Source organism: Struthio camelus, chromosome Z, assembly GCF_040807025.1.
Source record: "Struthio camelus isolate bStrCam1 chromosome Z, bStrCam1.hap1, whole genome shotgun sequence".
Taxonomy (NCBI): Eukaryota; Metazoa; Chordata; class Aves; order Struthioniformes; family Struthionidae; genus Struthio; species Struthio camelus.
Window position 1 is genome coordinate 2,183,224 of NC_090982.1, and position 22,332 is coordinate 2,205,555.

General features: G+C 38.0%; 1 protein-coding gene across 19 annotated transcripts in view; it reads left to right on the forward strand.

The window, feature by feature from the left end:
• Nucleotides 1-19,051, forward strand: part of ZCCHC7 (zinc finger CCHC-type containing 7) — a 118,846-nt gene extending 99,795 nt beyond the window's left edge. For all 19 annotated transcript variants that reach the window (XM_068928668.1, XM_068928670.1, XM_068928665.1 and 16 more), the window contains 3 exons: nucleotides 11,706-11,801; nucleotides 16,620-16,737; nucleotides 17,192-19,051. In XM_068928668.1, the coding sequence (XP_068784769.1) occupies nucleotides 11,706-11,801; nucleotides 16,620-16,737; nucleotides 17,192-17,643 (666 nt within the window). In that variant the 3' untranslated portion in view covers nucleotides 17,644-19,051. The remainder of the gene's footprint in view (nucleotides 1-11,705; nucleotides 11,802-16,619; nucleotides 16,738-17,191) is intronic.
• Nucleotides 19,052-22,332: the final 3,281 nt, after the last annotated feature.

Below are 22,332 nucleotides of genomic sequence, written 5' to 3' on the forward strand. Positions count from 1 at the left end.
AGGGAGAGCAGAAGATAGAGACTTCAAACTCATTAGCAATAATTGGAGGATATTTTATTTTTAAATTATCTGTATGTGTTGTCCTTGCCCTTTTTGTAAGTGCAGTTCTGTTCCAGAGATGTTTCTGAAATGTCTGCCTGCATTTCACAAGTTTTCTGTTAACAATAAACACATTAGAGATAGTTTGGAATGCTAACTGAAAGATCTTTTGGGTTTTATTTTACACTACGTTTCGTTTTTTCCTGTTAATTATAATTTCTCCCAAGTTAGCGTTCCCCTTCAAGTTGTGAGTATTTTGTTGTTAAACTAAACAAAATTTGTTTTTATTGCAAAGTAATCATATTTCACAAGAGACAGTATGCTGATTGCTTTTTTTCACACAAGAAAGAATTTAAATCCTGAAATGACTGTAAATTTATTAATACAAAATATGCGTTATACCTTTCAGTAGGGTAGACCATTAGGCAGAGTTGTTTCCCAGATTTTACTTTAAAATTGTATTTAAAATATTGTAGGAAAAACAGATAGCTTCAAAAACATCGTGTAAATACATCATGTGTACTAAATTGTGCTAGCTAGACTTTGTCTCTTCAGGAAAATGATGGTTCTTAGGTAAAATATCTAGCCACCTATGCTTGGTGGCCAAATAGTCAGGGTTTTTTCTTTGCTGGTAAAGTTGAAATAGAAAGTTCAAATTGCTTGCCTATAAATTGTCCCCGTACCTTTGCACTTACACCTCTTTTCGTGGGAAAAAGTTAAGGATTTTGGCACCTGCCTTTTGCTAAGGACAGATCTTTAATTGTTGTATATTATTATGTCATAGAATTGTGATAGTTAGTGCAGTTAAGCATCTGGCCCTTGCCACATCAGACAGCAAAGTTAAAACAGCTCTTCAGAATTCTAGGCTTCTACACGGACCTTCAGAAGCCTTTTTGGATGGACTATATAATTTTCCAGCAACAAAATCGTCAGCTGTCGCCTACCGTAATCATTTAAGCATGGTAGTTTCTTCCTGTCTGATCCCTCTTGTATTTTCTCCATCTCTTGCTCTCCCCCATCTGTCTCCCCAGACAAGAAAATGAACAGTAGTTTTACGCTGAAGGTTAAAGAGCAGTTACGCTTTGACCAGAAAGTGTATTGTGACATATAATTGGAAATCCAGGAATTGGGGGAAATAGAAAGCTTGGCCGATTGAACCAAGTCATCTCCATTTCTCTTGATTTGGGGATTCCAAATACAGTAGCCTCTACAAACTGTTCATCTTTGATAAATGGCATCCTTCAGAGACTCTCTTACTTTAATATGTATATTACAGTTATTTAAGGGACTCTGAATTTTCTGCAAAAACAATAGGTCCAAGGCCCTGCCTTTAAATGGGGAATGGAAGAGAAGAAAGGGAATAGAAATTAAGGCTTATATGTTTTAATATTCGGAATGTTTAAATCTGTGGTCAGTTAATTAACTAACTCCAGAATATCTTGGAAATTGTTTGTGTAACATACATTATTTGTGTACCCTTTTTCAACTGCTGTGCCACTTGCTGCTGGCGAGGTGTGCCCACAAGTGGAGAATGAGAAGAACCACTTCGCACCTACACAAACTTATTGGAAGGAGTTGTTCTGTTCTCATCATAATATATTCTTTCTTTGCCCAACATATATTATTTGTGTGATATGCTAGAACTGTAGTTAATTAAAGTAGTTAATTAAACAGAGAACAGGATAATCATGGGAAGATTCATTGCTGAAATGTCTCCCTGTCATATACATAAGTGCTCTTCATTTAATCAAAAGAATGAACATGAACTTTTCCTTAGTGCTTACAGCTTAGAGTTTTTAAATTCTTTTTGCTTTTATATAATTTGAATAGGTGAATTTATATGATCACTTACATAATTCTATTATTTCAAGTATTAACCATTTAAATAAGGAAAATAACTTTCAAACTAGAATCAGATTTGTGATACGTTTTTGAAATAGACTTCTGTTTGAGGAAAAAAGCCCTATTTCTCTGAGGCTTTTCTGCAGTAAATTTTATATGTAAATATTCATATTAAGGTATTTACATTCCTGAAAATTATTCTTGTGAGCTTGATGTAAAGGTGTTTTTTCTCAGTTTTGCAGGATGTTGGAGAATATTTCAGAATTTCCACATGCAGGCAAAAATTATGTATGATCTATTAGATTTTGTAAATATAAGTACACTTTCATGTAGCTAATATAAAACATGTTTTGCTGAATTTTTGTAGTACAAAGTGAGCAAAATATAAACTATCAGCAAAACATAAATATCCACAAACTGTTTGTATGTTCATAACTATAAACACTGTTTTGCTTGTCAAATGTCCACTCAATGACTATTTGTAAATTATATGCTTTATATTATTGAAACTGTTGCATTGTGTCATGCAAATACTTTGCATGTTTGAACATGCAAATACTTTGCATGTTCAAATCTGGCAGGCATTTGGCAATTACGGTATATTTGGCTATACTATGGTAGATGTATATGTGGTAGCCCACATTCACTGTTAGAAGCTGTTAGTTTTATCTTATCAGTGAGTCACGTATTAAGGAGCAGCTAAGCACTCAAACATGCTGGACCATAACTTGCTAAAGTTATGCTTGATCGTGCTACTAATCTATAGATTAGGATTCCCAAAAAGTATTCACTGATTTAATTCTGAGAGGGTCTATCATGTCAGTAATATTAACACATCACATTGGGCCCTGTCATGTGAATAAAATTATCCTAGTTTTGGTTTCATATTTTTTTTAAAAATCAAACATAAAAGGAATTAAAACAAATTAAAGACCTATATAGTTTGATGAAAAGGGTAGATCCAGCTTAAGTAGATACTATTTTAGCTCAGTACTGGAAGAGTCTTAGAGTAGTGGTAATCTGAGGGATCTTGCATGCTATAATACCTATGTATAGCAAAGGAAGGGATCTTCACTTGGAATTTTTTGGCTTCTGCAGATTGAAGCTAGGCTTCCAGCTTTAACTTATTTTTGAATGTTAATTTTGTTTTAAATAACATTTAACAAATGTGTTCCAAAAGCCATGAATACAACACTCAAATACTTGCCTTGGTAGGTCTTCAAATTGAAACAAATCATGATATCACTGTCGATGGCCTGTTCTTTTCATCTCCAGCAGAATTTGATAAATATTTGTGAAACTTATTTTTCCTTATAGTATGAACTGTATCTGTAGAGTTGAAGAAAAGGCATCTTTCATAACTTCCCCTTCTATGCTTTTGCAATACTGATAGTGCTACAGCACTGCTACTGCCAGTTGTAAAGCAGTATTATGTACAGGGGCATGGCTGAAGTTTTGACACTCTAGAGATACAAGGGAGGCAAGGTTTACAGGGTGAGATACAATTTTGATAGTAGACCAGCCGATATAATTGGAAAAATTGGGTTCAGAGTTCCACAGAATCAGCTTTGAGTCCGAAAGCTGCTTTTTTTTTTTTTTTTTTTTTGGTCCAGCTTATGGTTTCTGTGCCCGCAGTAACTCCTTATCTTGTTGCTAACAGAAAATATTTCATGCACATACGCCATTTCATTTTGTTTCTTGACCGTGCAACTAATTCTGTTTCTACAATATATTTGTAACACTCCTTGGCACTTAAAAAAACCTGGTGAGCGCTTGTGCATGGGCATACACATGTATATTTGCATAAAGAATTTCTCAGGACTGTGTGGTAGTCCTGTAGTATTTTCTGCTTTAAAATTAATTACACTGGATTTGCACATTATATATAGTCTCTATCTGGCTTCTTTTGATGGCAGGTGACAACCTGGTTAAATTAAATCTGCTTTTCTGATGACGATGTGAGGGGGAAAGGGAAAATGGTTGCACTGAGGTACTCTGAAATAGGTTTGGAGAAAACAATTTTGATCAGTGAGGTATTTATGTGACATGACGGAGGACAAATTTGAAACATGTTCTGATCCATTTTCATAAGCTATAGACTGTTCAGCGTTCCAAGTCTTATTAAACTAAAAACTGCTTATGGTATGCAGACTACTTTGAAAAAAATAAGTGTGTGAAATGGCTTAGAAAAGCTTTTGTATTTTGATGGTTATGTGTAGGTGATCAGACACATTTTTAACAGACTGATGCATCACTCTTGCAGCATCTCTTATACTCCAGCAGCATTATGTTTTGCTTGTGTTTACTTTAATTTTAGCTATGTACAGAAATCACTTCAAAAGAAATATTTATTAAAAGTTCTTTCATAATAGAAAGTTATTTCAAATGTGGTACTTCCTCCTTTTGCATCTAATAGTGAAAAGTGATTAGTACAGGACATAAAGGTTAAAGAGAGAGGGAGAGAGAGAAAGGAAGCTGTAAATCATTTAGAATGACAGTAAAAATTAAAACCTTGGGGTGTGTTGGGCTCCCCAGTGTATTAGCTAATAAATATAACCATGCTTTAGTTCTGTTCATCTTCAGATTTTACAGGCTTTGCAAATGTTTGTGTTCAGATTAATGTATAAAGGTATGTGTAAGTATACATATACTTAGTGTCATGAGTGTGTATATAATGTATGCTTACGTGTGTTCTCTATGTGCATATGTTTGTGTGTATAAAACCATTTGCTAAATCTCCTAATAAACATGCAAATAAAATATATGTGGATCCCCATACACTGGTTTCCTCCCCCTCCTCTCTCTGCCTCCCTCTCCATTGCTCCCACCTCCCCCACCCCACTTCAAAGCTTGTGGTCCTTTTTCCATCCTTGTACTAAAAGGTTTCTTTGTAAGCCAGGCCATTTGTCCATCATTGTTTGGGGTCCAAACAGTGGTAAAATACCCTGTCACCGATCCAGAGCGTTGTGAATGGCAGCTTCTCTCCGGACAATTGGCGGTGGTGCCGAGAAATATTCCTGAGAGGATTATTTAACCTTTCAATTTAGGGGGCACAAAGCCTGGCTGATTAATGAACTTTCTGATGGCCGCTGATAAGCGGATCTATTTCTTTATTTCCTCTAAAAGTGATTCCTTCTGTGTCCCACATTACTATAATCTTAAACATAAAATGTGGCAAATAGATTAAAAAACAGCACTAAAGAGTTTATCTGGCTGGCAAACTGAAGGAGCTAAATTAAAATTGGTAATGAAAGCAGTGGCTGAGCCCAGTATATGGTTTTTAAATGCGCTGTGTATTTTGAAGAGACTTATTCTCTAGCTTGCCTGGTAATGACTGCTTTTGGTGCACAGTCCGGGGCTGGCTTCTGTTATCCCCCCAAAAAAATGAGTTGTGTTATCTGGATGACTGCAGACACATATGCATCCCCCTTTCTCACTGCATGGGCAGACAAGGTCGATAGCATTACAAGGTATTTGTGGCAGTGCTTGTTTCAGTTTTCAGAGCTGCCAGTTTCCAGCTAGATTTGAATTACAAAAGAAGAAGCTGGCATGAAAATTGAAAGGGTTTATCGGCTAGTCTGAAGCCTCATAGCACATTGCTTATTTATGCAGTCCATTTGCACCAGGAAATGTAAAAAGGAAATACATTTTAAAAATAAGGTCATAAAGACCTAGATATGTTTAAGATGGCAAATAAAATATAGATACCTATAATATCTTTCCAGGAAACGATTTCACTTAATGTTGCACATTACTTCAGAGGACCATTTATGTTACTGTCATAAATTTGTGCATTTGTGTCACTATACAGATAGTCTCTGGGGATTAAGAAGGAAATGTTTGCTAACTTACTTTAAAATTAAAATAGAAGAAAGATAGGTTTGTAGTTTGAGAGCTACATCAGAAATAGTTGAAGTTTAATGCACCATCCTATTTTAATAACATTTTGCATTCCATGTGAAATTAGCCATGGACGACTGGATAGATGCCACCACCTTTGGAGAAAATCAGGATGCCTCTTAACCATGAAGATTTTGAAGCATTCAGGGAGTGTATTGTTGTTATTGTTACTATCTTGCATATATTCATCTTCTATACTAAGCAGAGATTTTGCGTTCATTTTTCAGAAGAGACTTCCTGAATTAGTATTTTAGTATTGTTTCTCTGCTTAGAAGAGCATCAAAAGATTGCATTCATTTCTGTTAAGTATATTATTTTGTACTTTTTGTCTCTTGCACTTGCTCTAACCCTTTCACACAGTCAATTGTAGATGCTATTTGCATCTATTTAAAATGCATTATATAAATGTCTTACTTCTGTAGAAAATGACCACATCATAATGCTTGTACTGTGGACTGAACAACTTGCATTCGTTGTTCTAGGAAAGACTTTGCTTTTTGAAACTATGCAATCAAAAAATAATACTCTGTCTGTTGATTCATGAGTTAATGTGTATCATTTACTTGCAAAAAATTCTAAAAGTCTGGTTAGTTCACTATTTTATTGGTTAATTCACTGTGTTTCATTCACAGCCAAGGGGGTGGGAAAGAATGCTGCAAGCACATTTAGTAAACTCAATTACAAATATGTGTAATGTGTAGTAAGAGACTGAGATGCAATTTTAAAAAGAATAGTTCAGTGTTTGGGAGACATCCACAACACAACAATTGTTTCTTTTGGAGAAACAATTTCTTTTTAGATGGATGAGGAATGAAGAAATAAAATTCAGGAAGAAACGATCCCATTGAAAATTGTTTGGCGTTTTGGGGATTTTTTAAATATTAAATTTATATATTTCTCATATTTTAGCATGCATCAAGCTCAGTATATTTCTTTCATGAATTTTCATAAGGATTTTTACTACGTAGCACGTGTGGCTTTAATGATGCAATCACCCGATAGACTAGGAAGACTCCAAAGGAAACGTTACGGTCTGTTGTGTACATATTGCTTGTTTCAAAAATCTGCCTAATTAAGGAATTACCCAATGGAGTGCAAGTCTACTGGGTGCATGACACGGTTAAAGAAAATAACAACAACAAAAACTCTCAGTATAATTACAATATGACATGATATTTTATATTGGCAATTTTGAATATAAGAGAATGATGCTTACCTACCATTGTGTCAGCTAAAATGCAAGTAGACTATGATAATTTATAAAGGGAAAATAAACTTGTATTTTCAGTGATACAGTTGTTTTGACCATTTTCCTGTCCAATTCAAATGACATCTGCAGTGTGTAATGATTCACTTGATGATCATCTTTCAGTAGGTCAAGAAACTTGTAAAACCTCTTCTAATGACTTGTAATTACAGTCTTGTTTGTCTCACGAGTTGTGCAAAAAAGACTAACTTGCATGCAAAACTCTTCCATTGATTTTGATGGGCCCCAGATCATGTGTTTGGTTTGTGTAGGTTTTTTTCCCCTTCCTTCTTTAATCTAGAATTTAATTATTTAGCACTAGAGTAAAATAGCAAGGAATAGTAATAAAAATGAATTGATAGATTAGGTGCGAACATAGCCGTTAATACAGTGGATCAGAAATAACTCTTCTCAGCATGAGAAAATAGTATTGGATGGCTTAGCGGTCATATAAGTAGCCTTACATTAGGCAATCCTAGGACATGCTCTGTGCAGAATTTGCCAATGTCACATGCTAAAATGGAGTTACCTAAGATATTGTTTGATTTAACCAAAAAAAATCAGTGCAAGCCTTAATTACAGGTGGTATGAGAGATGATGTAAGCTGAATGATATACAAAGGGCATGACCTTGGTTTCATCTGATTATGAGACTCTGGTAGGCACTTTTCCCTTTTCCTTAGCTGTCAGAATAGTTTCACTGCCTATGTATGGTGAAAAGTGATTTTTTTAAAAGATACCTCATCTGTCTGCTTGGATCAAATGCATCTTTGTGACTTACTGGAGAGGACACTTTGCACAGATCAAGTTCAAACTACATTTGACTGTTACTGAAGTTGGACTTGTGTCTTTGGATAAGTTTGAATCATGAGGTATGCTTTACCTTAAGGGTCAACTCATATGCATAGCTGTGAAATACATTTGTCCATTGTACAGACAGTTTGATTTGCGGAGAAGAATCTCTCACTCTTCTGGTTCTCTGCGTCATCGAGGTCTATACGTTGTATAATATAAAGGAGCTGAAAATACACAAAAATGGAGATCAGTAGATTTCCTTCAGTAAGTGAGATTTAGTCAGATTGCAGATCCTAAGTAGTAGTGAGCTTCATAAAACCAAGCCCTCATTGGATCAAAGTCAGTTTAGATAAGGGCAGTTCAAGGTCACAGAGGGAGCTGCCCAGCAGGTCCATTTGCATAAAAAATTACTGGCAGAAATAGGCCAGTGAGGCAGCCCTGGCATTTTGATCTCTTGGCCTTTGTCATGGAGATTCCTAGTTGAGGAGGGAGGAAGGCCAGTGTCCCAGATAATGATTAACTGTTTTAATGGCATTCATTCATTCATTCCGCACTAACTACTCATGCAGAAAAAAGGGTTATGTAAAATGACATTAGAAGAAAAATCATTTGTAATCGTTGCATCAGGCTGCACTTTGAGGAGACATTAGGAGTAAATCCATGGCGTGGTAGGCTTATGCTTTATCTTCTGATATTTACTGAGTTTACTGGTGCATGAAAAGCTTTCAGCAAGAATAGCAGATGGGATGGACCTTTCATAGTTAATGCTATCTACCAGGTTATTACTTCTATATATTGATAGTGAAGTAATCTCCAAGATATCACCCTACAAATATAGATTATTTAAATGTTTGTAACAAAAAAAACCTATAACATAGAGGAGCTACGTTCATGAATAGTTTATTTTGTACCCATATGGCTGGAGTCTTTAGATGCTTTTTTAAGCCTGAAATAATAAGAAAACAGAGGGTTTATAACATACAGGTTTCATTTTTTGTTTGGCTTTGGAAAGAAGTAAAGTTATGTAGAGTTGTAATCTGACCTGTAAGTCTTCGGTTTAATTTCTGTCCTTTAATGTGACCTTTTCTATTAGCTAAACGAAAGGAAATGTCATGGTGGGGATTGGGTGTGGGGGAGCTGGCTTGGGAGGGCACACCGAGTGGGAGAGATTGGGGTCACATTCCTAAGACTCTGAAGGATTCTTGTACAGTACAACAGAAATACATTAATATCTGTGTTTCTACCAGCTGAGTTCTTATGTGAAATTATTTCCTGATGAGGTAAAGGTTTTCAGATTGCACTCCTCTTCTATTAGTGAGATTAGGTACTATAGTTAAAATAGCATACTGGTAACACTGTGTATTGCCGTTAAATTTTCAGCTTGCTACATGAATCTCTCTTAGCAGCTAAAAACTTGAAGGGTTCAATAGTGAAAAGTATACCAGCCACAGTGTCAAGCATAACTTACTAGTTAGGTGAGTTATTCTTGTCTTCTGCTGTGTGTTTAATTTTAGGATTAGAATGAGACGCCTATTGAAGGAGTGTTTAAATGCTGTTTCCTTACTAATTTAGCCATATAAATCACTACAGTGCTCTGGTGAGCATGCTCAATTTCATGTCAGCATCCATATAGCTGGTATTTATTTTCAAAAGCCCAGTTGAAAATAGTGGAAGATCTTATTCATCTTTTTTAATAAAAAGTAATAGTGTCTTGAACTCAAGGTACATTCTAATAGAGTTTCAAAATAAGAACGCTAATAATAGCCTAAATCATCATTTTTAAGTTGTAGAAGTATCATTAAATAGAGGAAGGTGTAAAACTCTTCAGTAAGCGTTTTAGCTGACTATTTTGGCATTAAAATCATCGTGTCTCTGGCATGACACGTGTTTTTTGTAACTACATGTTCTAATTGTGCTGCACCTTACAAAGACCAAATAATATATCATTTTCAGAGTGAAGTTATAGTTCATTTTAAGGCCTAGCTTAACAGAATAGTAAAATAATGCTCTTGATTCTCTTGACAGCTGTATTACACTAGCATGCTAGATGCCGCGTTCTCTAGCAGACAGGAGCTAACTGGAGATAGTGACCTGTTGGGGTTTTGTAGCAGTGTCACAGTGTGAGCTTCCATTGGCATCAGCTTTGACGACAGGTTTAATACACATCAAATTCTACATGATGGAAGACAGAGGAAAGTATCATTTGTAGGATTTATTTCTGCTTTTAGGAACCATATCCAAAGTGGAGGTGATTTGTATGGCGGAAGACTGCACATCCCTCATGTTCAAAACTCATCGAAATAGAGATGATTCTTCCAGTAAATTGAACACACACATTTTTGCCCAAAGAGATTATGCAGATATTTTTGTGGGTTCTTTTATCCTTGTCTGCCCTATGTATTTATGATAAAAAGAATACGTGAAAAACTAAGATGGCTTAATAAGTGACTTACATAGTACTGTTAGATGAAGGTGAAGACCTCTCATTGTAAGGCATGGATGAAAAATATACAAATTGTTGGAATTTTTTTAATTATTTCCCTGTTTCCCCCCACCTTTGTCACAAATCATTCTTTTTTTCATGTCGTTTATTGCTGGCTGTGTCGTTCTTAGTCTTCCCCCTCCTTTCAGATGAGTGAAAGTGAATTAGTAAAATGAATCTGAAACACACATTTAAACCCATAGCTGAAGGAAGTTCAAAATAAGGTGACCCTGGCAAGTGTGATCAGGTTCATAAAAAATAGTTGTGGAAGAATTCTGTGGTTTCTGCATGTTTTACAAGAATTGTGGTCATTTTTCTGGAGACTATGCAGGAGAAGACAGTGGGTTTAATAGCAGATGAAGAGAAATATCTAATGATGAAAACAATTCTCATAATGAGTTTTAAAAAGTATTACTAATTTCTTTGAAATCTAGGGCATTCTTCTGTACTTTTCAAGTCAATGAGAAGGAAATGCATGGAACCGTAAAAGCAGTAGGTTGCTCTGGTGCTTTTTAGCCACAAGTCATACATCCCTTGTTTGAAGCTGTACCAACTCTTATTAGACACAGGCTCCATTGCACTTATTCTTCTCCAGTGAATGAATGTGTACGTGTGTGTGAAAAATAAAAGCATGCACATATGCTCACCTGTTCCAACTAAGCTTTAAACGAGGAAAAAAAAATTTGCCTCTTCCACTGGTTCAATGGAGTGAGCTAAATCTTTCTTTGCATTAGATAAACGTAAAGAACGTTTTGAATTTGATCAGCTAAACACCGTACTATAATTTTCTGTTTGAAGCAGAATCATATCCTCAAATTACCTTGAGAAGATTGGCAGGTTCTTCTTTAGTGAATATTTTTCCTGAGATTATTTTTGGAAGCGGATGTAGGTTTGGGAATGCGGTAGGTGAAGGTCTTGTATTCCTGTCAGATCTTTGCCATAGTGCTTTAAGTGAACGCTGCTGGGAGGGACTAGTTTAGCAATACACAAATGTGCCTATCCAGCTGGTGGATGTAATATCTGATGGCCCTGTCTGTCCCCTGGTGATAGTGGGGCTTCCCCCCTGGTGAAAGGGGGGAGGGGACTGGGAGAAAAAGAGGAGGAAAGGGAGATAAATCAGCAGCCTATTTTCTTGTATTCAGAGCTGAAATAAAATAGCCAGGTGGAACAGATACTGAGGTTTTCTCTTCCCACCTCATTTGCGATGCTCAGAGTTTAATTTGCTCTGCAAGATTACAGTAATATGAGCAAGTCGCTTCTTTTTCAAACTTAATATTCCAGCAGCAAGCAGGAATATATTGATTTAAGCATAATAAAATTATATTTATGTAATTTTAATTTATTTTTAATTCAGCATTCGGAAACCTGCCAGACCTAATTCTCACCTATTTCCATCTTTCAGACAAAACCAGGACCAATAAAGATGGCTAGTTCTCACTCCGAGCACTCTGCTTTAGTGTACTGCTACAACTGTTCCCGCGAAGGACATTTTGGATACGTAAGTCTCAGTAATCTCTGCTTCAGTGTAGAATATATCCGGGGTGTACAAATTCTCATCTCTGCCACGGTGAGTGGCTTGAGAAAAGAGCTGAAAGAATCAAGCTAATGCTATAAAAAAAGAGCCACTCTAATGGAATGTTTGTGAGTTTGCAGCAGCGATAGAATCATGGGAGGCCAGTTTAAAGTGATCTCACACATCTAATTTTAAAATTCTGTAAAAAAACAAATTACTATCTCAGCTTGACAGGTTTGTTGATTTGTTTTCAAAACCTAAGTTTTCAGACTGTCTCTGAAAGAGAATATTAATTGGAAAATGGGCAGTTGCTGAACATACCTCTTTTTTTCCCATTTTTACTGCGGCTCATGAGATTAAATATTAGGGCATTGCTGCCATGTTCAACGTTGTATAAATTCTTTAACCACAATGAGCCTAGCTGCTTGAAATTCCTGTTGGTTCAGACTATGACAGATGAAATCTGTTTAGGAATTCCCCATTTCCCCACTTCAGAGGATCATTATTTCTAACTTTTTGTTTTAATTCGTCACCTGAATTAGGTTAAACCTTATCCTTTCTAATGGTGCAAACCTTGGTGATGATGAAGACTGTAAGCCTTAAGTGGTTTCAATAAAATTTGGAGGTGTGTTGCACCTTGTAGCATTGGGAGTTTTTATCTTGATTGCTAGCCTCCTGTGCAGCCCTGCACCTGTAAATATCTAAAACAAGAAAATATTGTTGTTTTTTTTTCCCAGTGGAGCAAATCTAAGAGCCACCAATATTCCAGAAAATGAGTTACTCATGCATTGAATGGGTTATGCTTATGTTTTTGTACAGCTTATAGAGAGCAAAATCCAAGTAAATGCCTTCCTTCCTTTCTTGCCTCCTCTGTATGGCCACTCTTACAACTACTGAAGTTATATTATTAGTGCTTGCTGCTGTTTTTAACTTTGCTGTTAGAAAGGGGGGGATGTCCACTCCTAAATGCTTAATCTATGTGGGGAATAGTAGGATAGGTGAAGCAGTTTATTTCTCTTGGCAGAGTTGAGAAATGAAGGGAAGAATTTTAAAACTAAAATTTGCTTGCAGTCAAATTAAGATTTCTTTGAATAGTGCGTTGTAGCTGTGGTGTACCTGTTACTCCATTCTGGACACCTTGGAGCCTTGACAGATGGGTTGGAAGGCCCAGGAAATAAGCAGCTGTTAAAAACCTACATAATGCTACCTAAGAGAGGCGCATCTGTGAGCAGCCTGGTGTCATCTATAGGTACTACAGGCACTACTGTGGCAATAGTGACAGTCTGAATCTTAGACTGCATGTGCAAGACATCTGCTTAAGATACAGCTATACATCTGGTGATAGTGGGAGACCTCAACGCTTCAGTCTTGTCATACCTTGTTCTGTCCAGTGTTTGAGACCATAGTTAATAAAACCTTCAATGAGGAAAGCTTTGAAACTGATTACATTGCTATAGACAAGCAAAATAAAGCCCATATGAGTAATATATACACTAGAATGCGCATACACAATAAAACTGAATTGAGAGGCTTGAACAAAAAGTGAGAATGACCGTTGACAATTCATAAGGAACGTTTCAGGAAGGCAGCCACACATGGTTACAATTAAAGCTGCTGTAATAAAAATGTAGAAGAAGTTTATAGCAATTACTCAGACGAAAAAGGCAAAAAAGGTATAAGAACAGCAAGGGACTGAAGTAATTCAGAGACAACACTCTATGGCCATTAGAGTTTAAGAAGATAAGTTGATGTTTTTCCTAGCATAGAAGGAGCACAAATAGCCTGAACAATGACTGAATGAAAATAGTAGAAGTCAATAATGTCTCAACAGCTCTTTCAATATGCATATGGAAAAATATACATGTAACATATTTGGTTAATATAATGATAATTGAAGAATTGCCTTCAAATCACTGAAGCACTTTTTCTGTTCAAAAAAGGCCCAAAAAATTAGACTAAAGGCCTACCTGTGAATCTTTATCATGATCCTGCTGGACTGGAAATAGACTGGAGATTTGCAACTCTCACTAGCTAAGAAAACTGTGATAATGATCACTGTCCTTCTTCATGCAATGGGCAGCCCTGTCAGAGCTTGAAACTTCTGCTTATAATTTAAAGAAAATTTTTAAAAATTTGTATGTTAATCTATAAAAATTACTTAACATTACCGTCATATCAACATCTTAGCTTTCCTGTCTCTATATCTCAGGATCCGTGTGCCATTGCCTGTATTAAACAGTTAAAGCAGTCAATAAATTGACCAACAAGAAAAGACTGAGATTTATTTTGTATAGACCCTTCTCAATCAGTGCTTCTCAGTGCAGTCTGTCTATCTCTTTTGTGTTACCGTTAAGTCTAGCCAAGAAGTACCTGAAATTCCATTTCTTTGCTGGAGATCTGGGAAGACCATTTCAAAAAATTCAGGCAACAGCAAAAAAGTTGCTAAATCCAAGAGTTAACAGGACCATATCGAGTTAGAAAGTCATTGTGGACCACTCACTGTTGTACGCAGAAAAGGAAATAATTAGGACATAAGCTGGCAAATGTTCCAATATCTGACAGTTATACTTCCCGAATTTGATGTGTTATTTATTAAAGCAATAGTATTTTAAAATCTGCTTTCAATTAAACAGTTCATAAGGAGAAGAAAATTGTTTTCTTCAGTAGACTTCACATTTTATTCCTTTTCATAACACTGTCTCTCAGGATCCTACTGAAAACGTGGTCGGTTTAAGGGACATCCTGATAGGAAAGTTTAGAAATAAAAAGTTCATCAAGGGCAGCCCATTGCGTTATTCAGGCAGCAGCAGGTTTTTAAGGCAGTAGGGATAAGGAAGTAGACAGAATCTGCAGATGTGCCTTGCATTCACATCCCAATATGCCAATCAAACAGAAAATTTCTCCTCTGGGAGAATAATAAGGGTAATATTTTCTTTCATACATTCAATATAGACAGACAACTTTTTGTCCTGCCTAAAGGCCGCTCTTAAGTTTCAGTCATCTGAAATGTAGGTGTTTGAAGTGTCATTTTTCTGTTGTGCTTCTCTGTCCTTTTAAATCTGAGGGAGTTAAATGGAGAAACTGGGGGCGGTAGAGGGATTTCTTTGGGGGAAATACTAGGTGTTCAAGCAGCTCAGCTGTAAAATCCAGTTGGCCTTCCTGGATATGTGGCTTAGAGGAGTGTCTGCTGAGAATGGCATAAGGTGAGGAGCAGACTTAAATGGCCCCTCCTAGGTCTCTTTCAGCCTGATACTGCAGTCCTGAAAAGGCTAGAGTCCTGAAACTTACATAAATTCCAGCTACAAGTTCCGTTGTTCCTCTGCACTCCCTTGAGTGTGTGGAGACAAGCCTTTTATCACACAACTAACAATACCCTTTTGAAGGCCACCTCAGCTAATTACCTGATTCTTCGCTTAATTTCAGCCAAGCAAAGACCAAATGCAAGTTGAAAAATATGAAATACATATGAAATACATTTCTGATGTGTTGTGTCTCTGAAAAAGAGAGGGGAGCAGATAGGGTACATAGGGAGGTACTGGGTGGTAGAAGTAGCAAGTGCAGGAAAGAAAGCTGCTTAGCATGTGGTGTAGACATCAGGCTGAGTGAAAGCTCCTAATAGTTTCTTCTACAAGGCCCACAGTTCCTTAGATTTGGGCAATGTCCAAGAAGTAGAAAGGTCATATTAGGAAATGAACCAGCAATTTGCAAGGAAAACAGAGTACCAGTTAATATCACATTGTACCCTGGAAAAAAACAAAATCCTACCGAGCATCACAAGTTTAGTTAGTCTGGCTCACAAGTCGTTGCTAAAACTTAATATGTACAATGCTGAATAAATTCACATTACTGGATCAAATATTTAGGAAATAAGCTCACATACTCGTGACGTAAGCTGTTAGAACCAGCCTGTTTGTCTGCCAGTAGCTGACGGTTTGTGGTTCTCTTCCTCTTCCCCACAAATCTGATCTGTTTGCATGGCAAAATCTTCGGCAGGGTTTGTTTTGATTTTGTATCTCAGAGAAAATTATGTATGGTCAGCCATACAACTGTGGCTGCAGATGAGCCGTGTTAGGAGTCTGCTGCCTCTAGCTACTCATCACTTACTTTCGTCTTCCCTTATCTTCTCCTCCTGCCTTTTTGAGTCTGCCACCTTTCTGCACATAGAGTCCCCCGAAATGATCCAGGTCCAAAAAGCTCCCTTACATTAAGAAGTATTGGTCTTTTGACAAGCCAGGACTACTGCCCGTACAAGTAGTTGTGCTGGGAGACTGGAGGGGGCAGTAAGAAGCAGCTAAAGCAGGTAGCAGGAGAACCTGGCTCAGTTCCAGACAGAACAGTCCTTCTCCTCAGATTCAGTTTGATGTTTGCATTGTATTTATCAGTTGTTCACCTGATTCTAGTCCTCTGCTTTTATGAGCGCTACATATCTGTAATAATTGAGGGAAAATATGGGATTCCTCCCATTTGATACAAGAGAACTGCAGTTTAGCTCATTTAATGTTCATGTGTTTCTCTGTGTGCAGGAAGTATTACTGGAAATGAATAAATTTATGAATTAGATGAAAATAAAATGAATAAAAAATAAAAATTAAAAATTAAATTATTAATTAAGTGAATGAAATTATCAGTGTTTAAAGAATTGTTGGCCACATTCTTCATAGCTACAGATCAGCACCTGCTTTCAGTTGAGGAACCCTGTTTGCACATACTGAAGTGAAGATTCAGCCTGCAGAATGTGATGTATTTCCATTGCCCTAAAGTCATAATTCAACTACATCTAGTGACTTGAAATGTGTTTTGCAGGAGTGCTCAGAGAGGCGGATGCATGGGAGTATGTTCCCTACTTCTCCATTCATCTACTACTATGATGACGAATATGACATCAAGAGGAGAGCTAACAGACTAAAAAGAAAGGTTGCAGGTACAGTATGTTTTGAGAGATAGCTCTTAGCTGCCTCTCAGTTCTTCAAAATACTTTCTTCTATGCTTGCTGCTTTTTGAAATATTGTAAGATTATTTTTTTGTGTTGGGAAAAGCTGTAGGGCTTTGAAAAGGTAGTCTAGGGTTAGTAAAAGATTTATGACTTTATCCATTCCTGACTATTTATTGTTTCAAAGACACTAGATGGGCACTATCAGGTGTTTTCATCCAAAAATTCATTGACGTTAAAATTGCTGTACCCAGGCAGAAGATGATTAAACTGTAATTTGTTAGGTTTCTAGTCTGTTGGCAAAAAACGAGCACTGTGAAAGAATCTAAAATCAGAGTAAACAAGTTGCCTTACTGACTCCATACCATAAGGAAATCTGTGATTGCTCAGATCCTAGGTTTCAGGTTCATGAATGAGTACTGAAACAAGCTGTCCTATTTTACAGAACTACAAGAGGCTGGCCTTTTGCCAGTACAGTTAGAGAGCCCGTGGAAGGAAGAAAAGCATGTGGAACACAGCCATAAGAAAAAGAAAAAGCCCTGGAAAGAACACAGTAAACATCATAAAGATGACAAGTGTCACAAAAAGACTAAGAAGAAGTCTCGAGCAGACAAACCCAGAGCAAAGAAGCACAGAAACGATGCTGAAAGGGGGCATGCAGTGGAGGAGGACTTTCCTAGAGGGTGTAAAAAACAGACATCAAAGGGTGGCAAAAAGTGTCAGAGGTCAGTTCTCCAGGCACATGGAAGCAAGATGGAATATGCCCAGGAGCTTTTGGAAGCTGCTAAAAGAAAGAAGAAAAGGAAAAAGCAGAAAGACAGTAGTCTCAATATCGATGAGAATTTATTCCTTATAAAACAGAGGAAAAAGAAATCTAAACAGAAATCCATCTGCTAATGGGGAAGTAGACAGCCTGCCATGTTATTTACTAGCTCTGCCTATGTTTATTTTTATCCCTCTTTAACACATACGACTTTGATTCGATTTCTGAATCCAGACTGGCATGCCTAAGCACCAGTCTTAAATGAACTTCTGTCTCTTTTTCCAAAAGAGTATTCATGAACATGGCATTGTGCACTTGATAGGAAGTATTTAATGTCCGTGGGTGGAATGACTACATCTTTTTGGCAATTCCAGGTTAGGCTGTAAGTTTATTTTGTTTTCTTATAGTAGGGGAGGGGGCCTTTGTTGGGTTTCATAGGGTTGTATTCCTTAACTGGTGAGATGTTCCTTTACCTATCAAAGTGGGAACTGCTGTTGGGTAATTGTGATTCCTTTGCAGCTGAGATTAGAGAAGGACTTTCGCATTAGAAGGAGTCAGGATGGAGGAAAAGGAATGTTGATCTAAAATACATTCTGCTCAGTTACTCAGCCCTCTCTGGAGTGCCGGAAGCACTTTTTCATGTCTCTCCCTCTTGGAGGGTGTCGTGAATTTGTTATCTTGCACTTTAGGACATGGTAGTCTTTTACCTTGCAACCTGATGTGGTAGCATGGATCATTGCTACACCTTTCAGTATCAAGTGCAGGTGAGCTCTGAGGAAGCCCCGTCCTTGTCTTTGCTCACTAGCAAACACAGCAGGAGAAATCAGTTAAGAAAATGGAGCAGACACTCTAGTTTACATCTTGAATTAAATACGTCTATTTTCCATGGTGTGGAAGTTGTTTTTGAAGAAGAGAACTACGTAGCAATATAGCAGAACATGAAAAAACTATCTGATTCCAGGCATACTGTGCTAAAATTTAGTAATTTAATTTTTTTAAAGACAGTTATTTTTGTACTCTGGGGATAAACAATTATGTTGTTAAAAGCTTTTTAAGAATAAATGCTTGATCAAAGGAACAGCCCAAATAAAACTTCATTTTAGGGAGTTCCAAAACTACAGGTTTGTTCTACATTTTCTTGCATTGTGAGGCAGAATTACCAAAGAAGACACTGCTCTTCTGTCTTGTGTTGAAACTACATCAACTCTGACAAGAGGTTTTCTGTTTTTGAATAGGACGTGGATTATACTATAAATACATTTTATAGAATGTAGTCTATGCTATAAATGCTTTTGGTACAATAGAGATAGTAACTAGCAGCACATTTTCATAAAGCCACATGTCCTCTGTTAATTCTTCCTCAGAAAATGGCTTTAGCTACTACTGTATGTTGAAATTGGAAAGTGTTTGTAACCTGTGCAACTACAAGTATGTAGTTCTCTGGGGGAGAAACCAGCAGAGTGGCTTTTCTACCTCCAGTGATAACTAGGAAGCATGTTACTACAAAAACAGGAAAAGGAGAACTCCCCTAACCTGTGGATAGGCAGATTCTAGGGAATCTTGCCTCCCAGAATTGTTCTTCTCGCTATCTTTCAAGCAAATATTCAGCAGCTCTTTTTTTTGGTAATGTAAAAGGACTCTGTAAAATTGTGGCCTCATCATTCTCTACTGTAGAGTAATTTGGTAAGGACTGGTTCATGCTCTGGAGAGTTTTCAGATGCTCCATGCCTCTCCCTGACTGAAGATCAGGGAGTCCTCTGACCCCTCCCTAAGTACTGGAACTGCAGTATTTTCAACAATGTCCAAGAGGACCAAGGAGAAAACTGCAAACTGCAGTAGCACCTAGCAGAGATAGAGATCTGAGCCCTTAGTCAGTCAGTTTCTGAGGTGTTTTCTGGGTGCATGCGGTGTGTCATGAGTGAACGGGGAGAATAGCAGCCACTCTTAGAAATGAAGGTGAGAAGGGCATTATTTTTTTTACTGCTTGAGTAGCATGCTCTGGCGAGGTCCGCCATGGAGTACTGCACAAAGCCTCTATTCCTAAATGCCCTCAATCCAGCATTCCACTCATTATTTTCAAAGAAACCCACAAGGAAATGAAAACTACAATGCATTCCTTACCTGACCGTTATATGGTGGTGCTAATGTGATGATGCGTTATTTGGCAGCCTAGCCAATGTGAGAGGCGACACCAATAATGCAAAATATACATGGAAACACTCAGCACAAGGAAGTATAGCAACATTAATACTGTCATGCTAGTGAGGGAGCTATAAACAGTTTCAGGGGCAACACACTAGCCGTTGTGCTTAATAGATTCAAATGTTCTCTAAATTGCCTATATCCAGCGTTGAATGGTATTCTGATATGAAATGAGTGAGACTATTTCCTAACCTTTCCCTCTAAAGGGAAGGTGCCTGGCTGTTGTGATAGTAGTTACATCAGCTGGGAGTCCACAGTGAACTGTTTCTTAGTTGTTCAGGGACTTTTCAGCCAACTCCATTTTTCCATGAGTTCTTCTTCACTCTTTCCGTGAGTTCCAAGAGTTCTTCTACGATTTTTTCAAATCCTTATGTGTTGTTAAGCACAGCAACAAGTAATCTGAATTGTCTTGGGAAGGTAATGGTGGAAAGTTAAAGCAAGGTGGGTAATTTATACAAGTGTATAAATTCTGGTGTACCCCCAGAAGCCTGGCTGTACCCCCAGCCACTGTCTGTCACTTGTGGTGAATATTGCAAGCACTGGATCGTGTGTTTGTGAAGAAAGTATCTCTGGTTTTCCCCTCTGACTACTGCAGCTGTCCTGTCCTGCAGATATCTAACAAGGCTTTTGCTCTGATGGATATCATCTGTTGCTTCTGGTTGCAAGACTGAGTGAAAGCACAGAGAGGAAGCACAGAGAGGAATCTTTAGGAAGATTGGAAATAAAAAGAGGAAACAGCAGGGTTTGGGAACAGATGGGAGCTGAGTGAAGGAACTTTTTATAGCAGAATTGCAGGTGAAGGCTTGGAATTAACTGGCTGGAAACTAGCTCTTCAGTGAAGTCCCCAAGCTGAACAGGAGGCAGCAAAGCTGTGGTGAAAGAAGCAGATACTGCATCAACAGACAGAAAGGAGTATTAACCACAAATCCACTTAGGTCATTGCAGGTAAGATCTCAGCTCAAACGTTGACTTGCCTCAGGCATTGCACTTCAAGACAGAGAGAATCTGCTGCACCAGGGCAGAGAAGAATCCGTTTGGAGAAGAATCAGAGGGTCTAGGTAGTGCATCTAGCAATTAAAAACTGAAAGGAATGAGGCTGGTTTTTTTTTTTCACCCTAGGGAAAAGTGCATGGCAAATGCAAAGGACTGTTCTTAATATTGGGTGAGTAGGATACGCAGGCATAAGCTTAAATTACAGCAAGAAAGGTGTAGATAAAACACTGAGACAAAAGTCTTTAAAATGGAAAAGATGGCAGAGGACTACAGAGAGTTGTCTGAAAAAGTCACGATATCTGTTGATGCCAGTTTTAAAGGAACAGCTGAACAAACATCTACCAAAGATGACAAAGACAGCTGAGTAAGCAAATGGGGTGAATCAACTACTGGGGCCCTTTTCCTCTGTGGTCTCTCTGAGATTTGTGCTGTTGTCCCTTCTACATGAACGGCCATGTCCTGCCCTGCTGTTGCGCAGAGCATAGGTGAACATGTCACATGGCCAGGCACTGCTGCAATTAAGAATAGTAGAACCAGGCCACTTAGGTCACACATGGATATTAGACTCTCTTCTCATTTCCCAGCATGGAAGTGAGTGAGTGCTTGAGTGTCCATGACTCAGTGCCCCAGATCAGATAACCACTATATTGAACTGCAGCTTGAATACCGCCCCTCACACAGAGTGCTGGAACCTTTTCACACATGGGGAAAGCAAGGAACGGTGAGACGGAAAGGATTTGTCCTTTGTCAGCCAGCAGGGCTGGGACAGAATCCATGTTTCCAGATAGAGTCTTGGCCTAGGAGAAGGGGACCGAGCTGTAACGCTGTTACTAACTTCCTGTGAGGAATGCCCCAGGAATGAACCAGCCAATCATTACTAATGGCATCATTTTCAAAATTTCTGATAGCACGGCCTTGAGAGGTTAGATTGGCCCAGTTCTCGAGTTCTTTCTTTCTCCATTTACTAGGAATAGGATAGATGACCCTGGGAGCTGGAATTTCCCATTCGGACTTCGCCTCATCACCTTCCAGGGCAGCGGAGATGACCGTAGGGGACTCCTCCCCGATGACTGGAATCTTGTCGGCCCTTCCTCCTGCGGCAATCCATACCTTCTCGAAACCCACTGTGTTGGATGCTATATACACACAGTCACGAGTAATCTCTGCCTCCCCAAATCCCAGACTGTACAATGACAAGTCAGGAAATCACCTCTGCTTACCTACTGGAGAACCAGTATCAAGCGTGTCTGGTGAATATGCTTAGCCCTCCTTGACCATACTGTGGGGCTCTACTCAACAGGTCTGTTTCCTGTGGTACCTGAAACTAAATTGGCTGCATTCAGCATCAGAAGACTGTCACTGGTAATAAGTGCCTCCTATAACTATGAGTAAGTTTTCTCTCTAGCAGCAAATGAGTATTGCCAAACTAATTACAAAAATAATAAAGTTGAGCATGTTTCTGCATTAGATGGAAAGGACAGGATAAAGAAAATGACAAACAGGGTGGATGCACTTTCTACCAGCAAAAAATATTGTCACAGTACTTACTAATTAAAAGAAAGCACTGCAGTAAAATCCTGTAGCCCAGGTGACCTGCAGGCTGAATCAGTCTCACTGAGCTCCGTTTT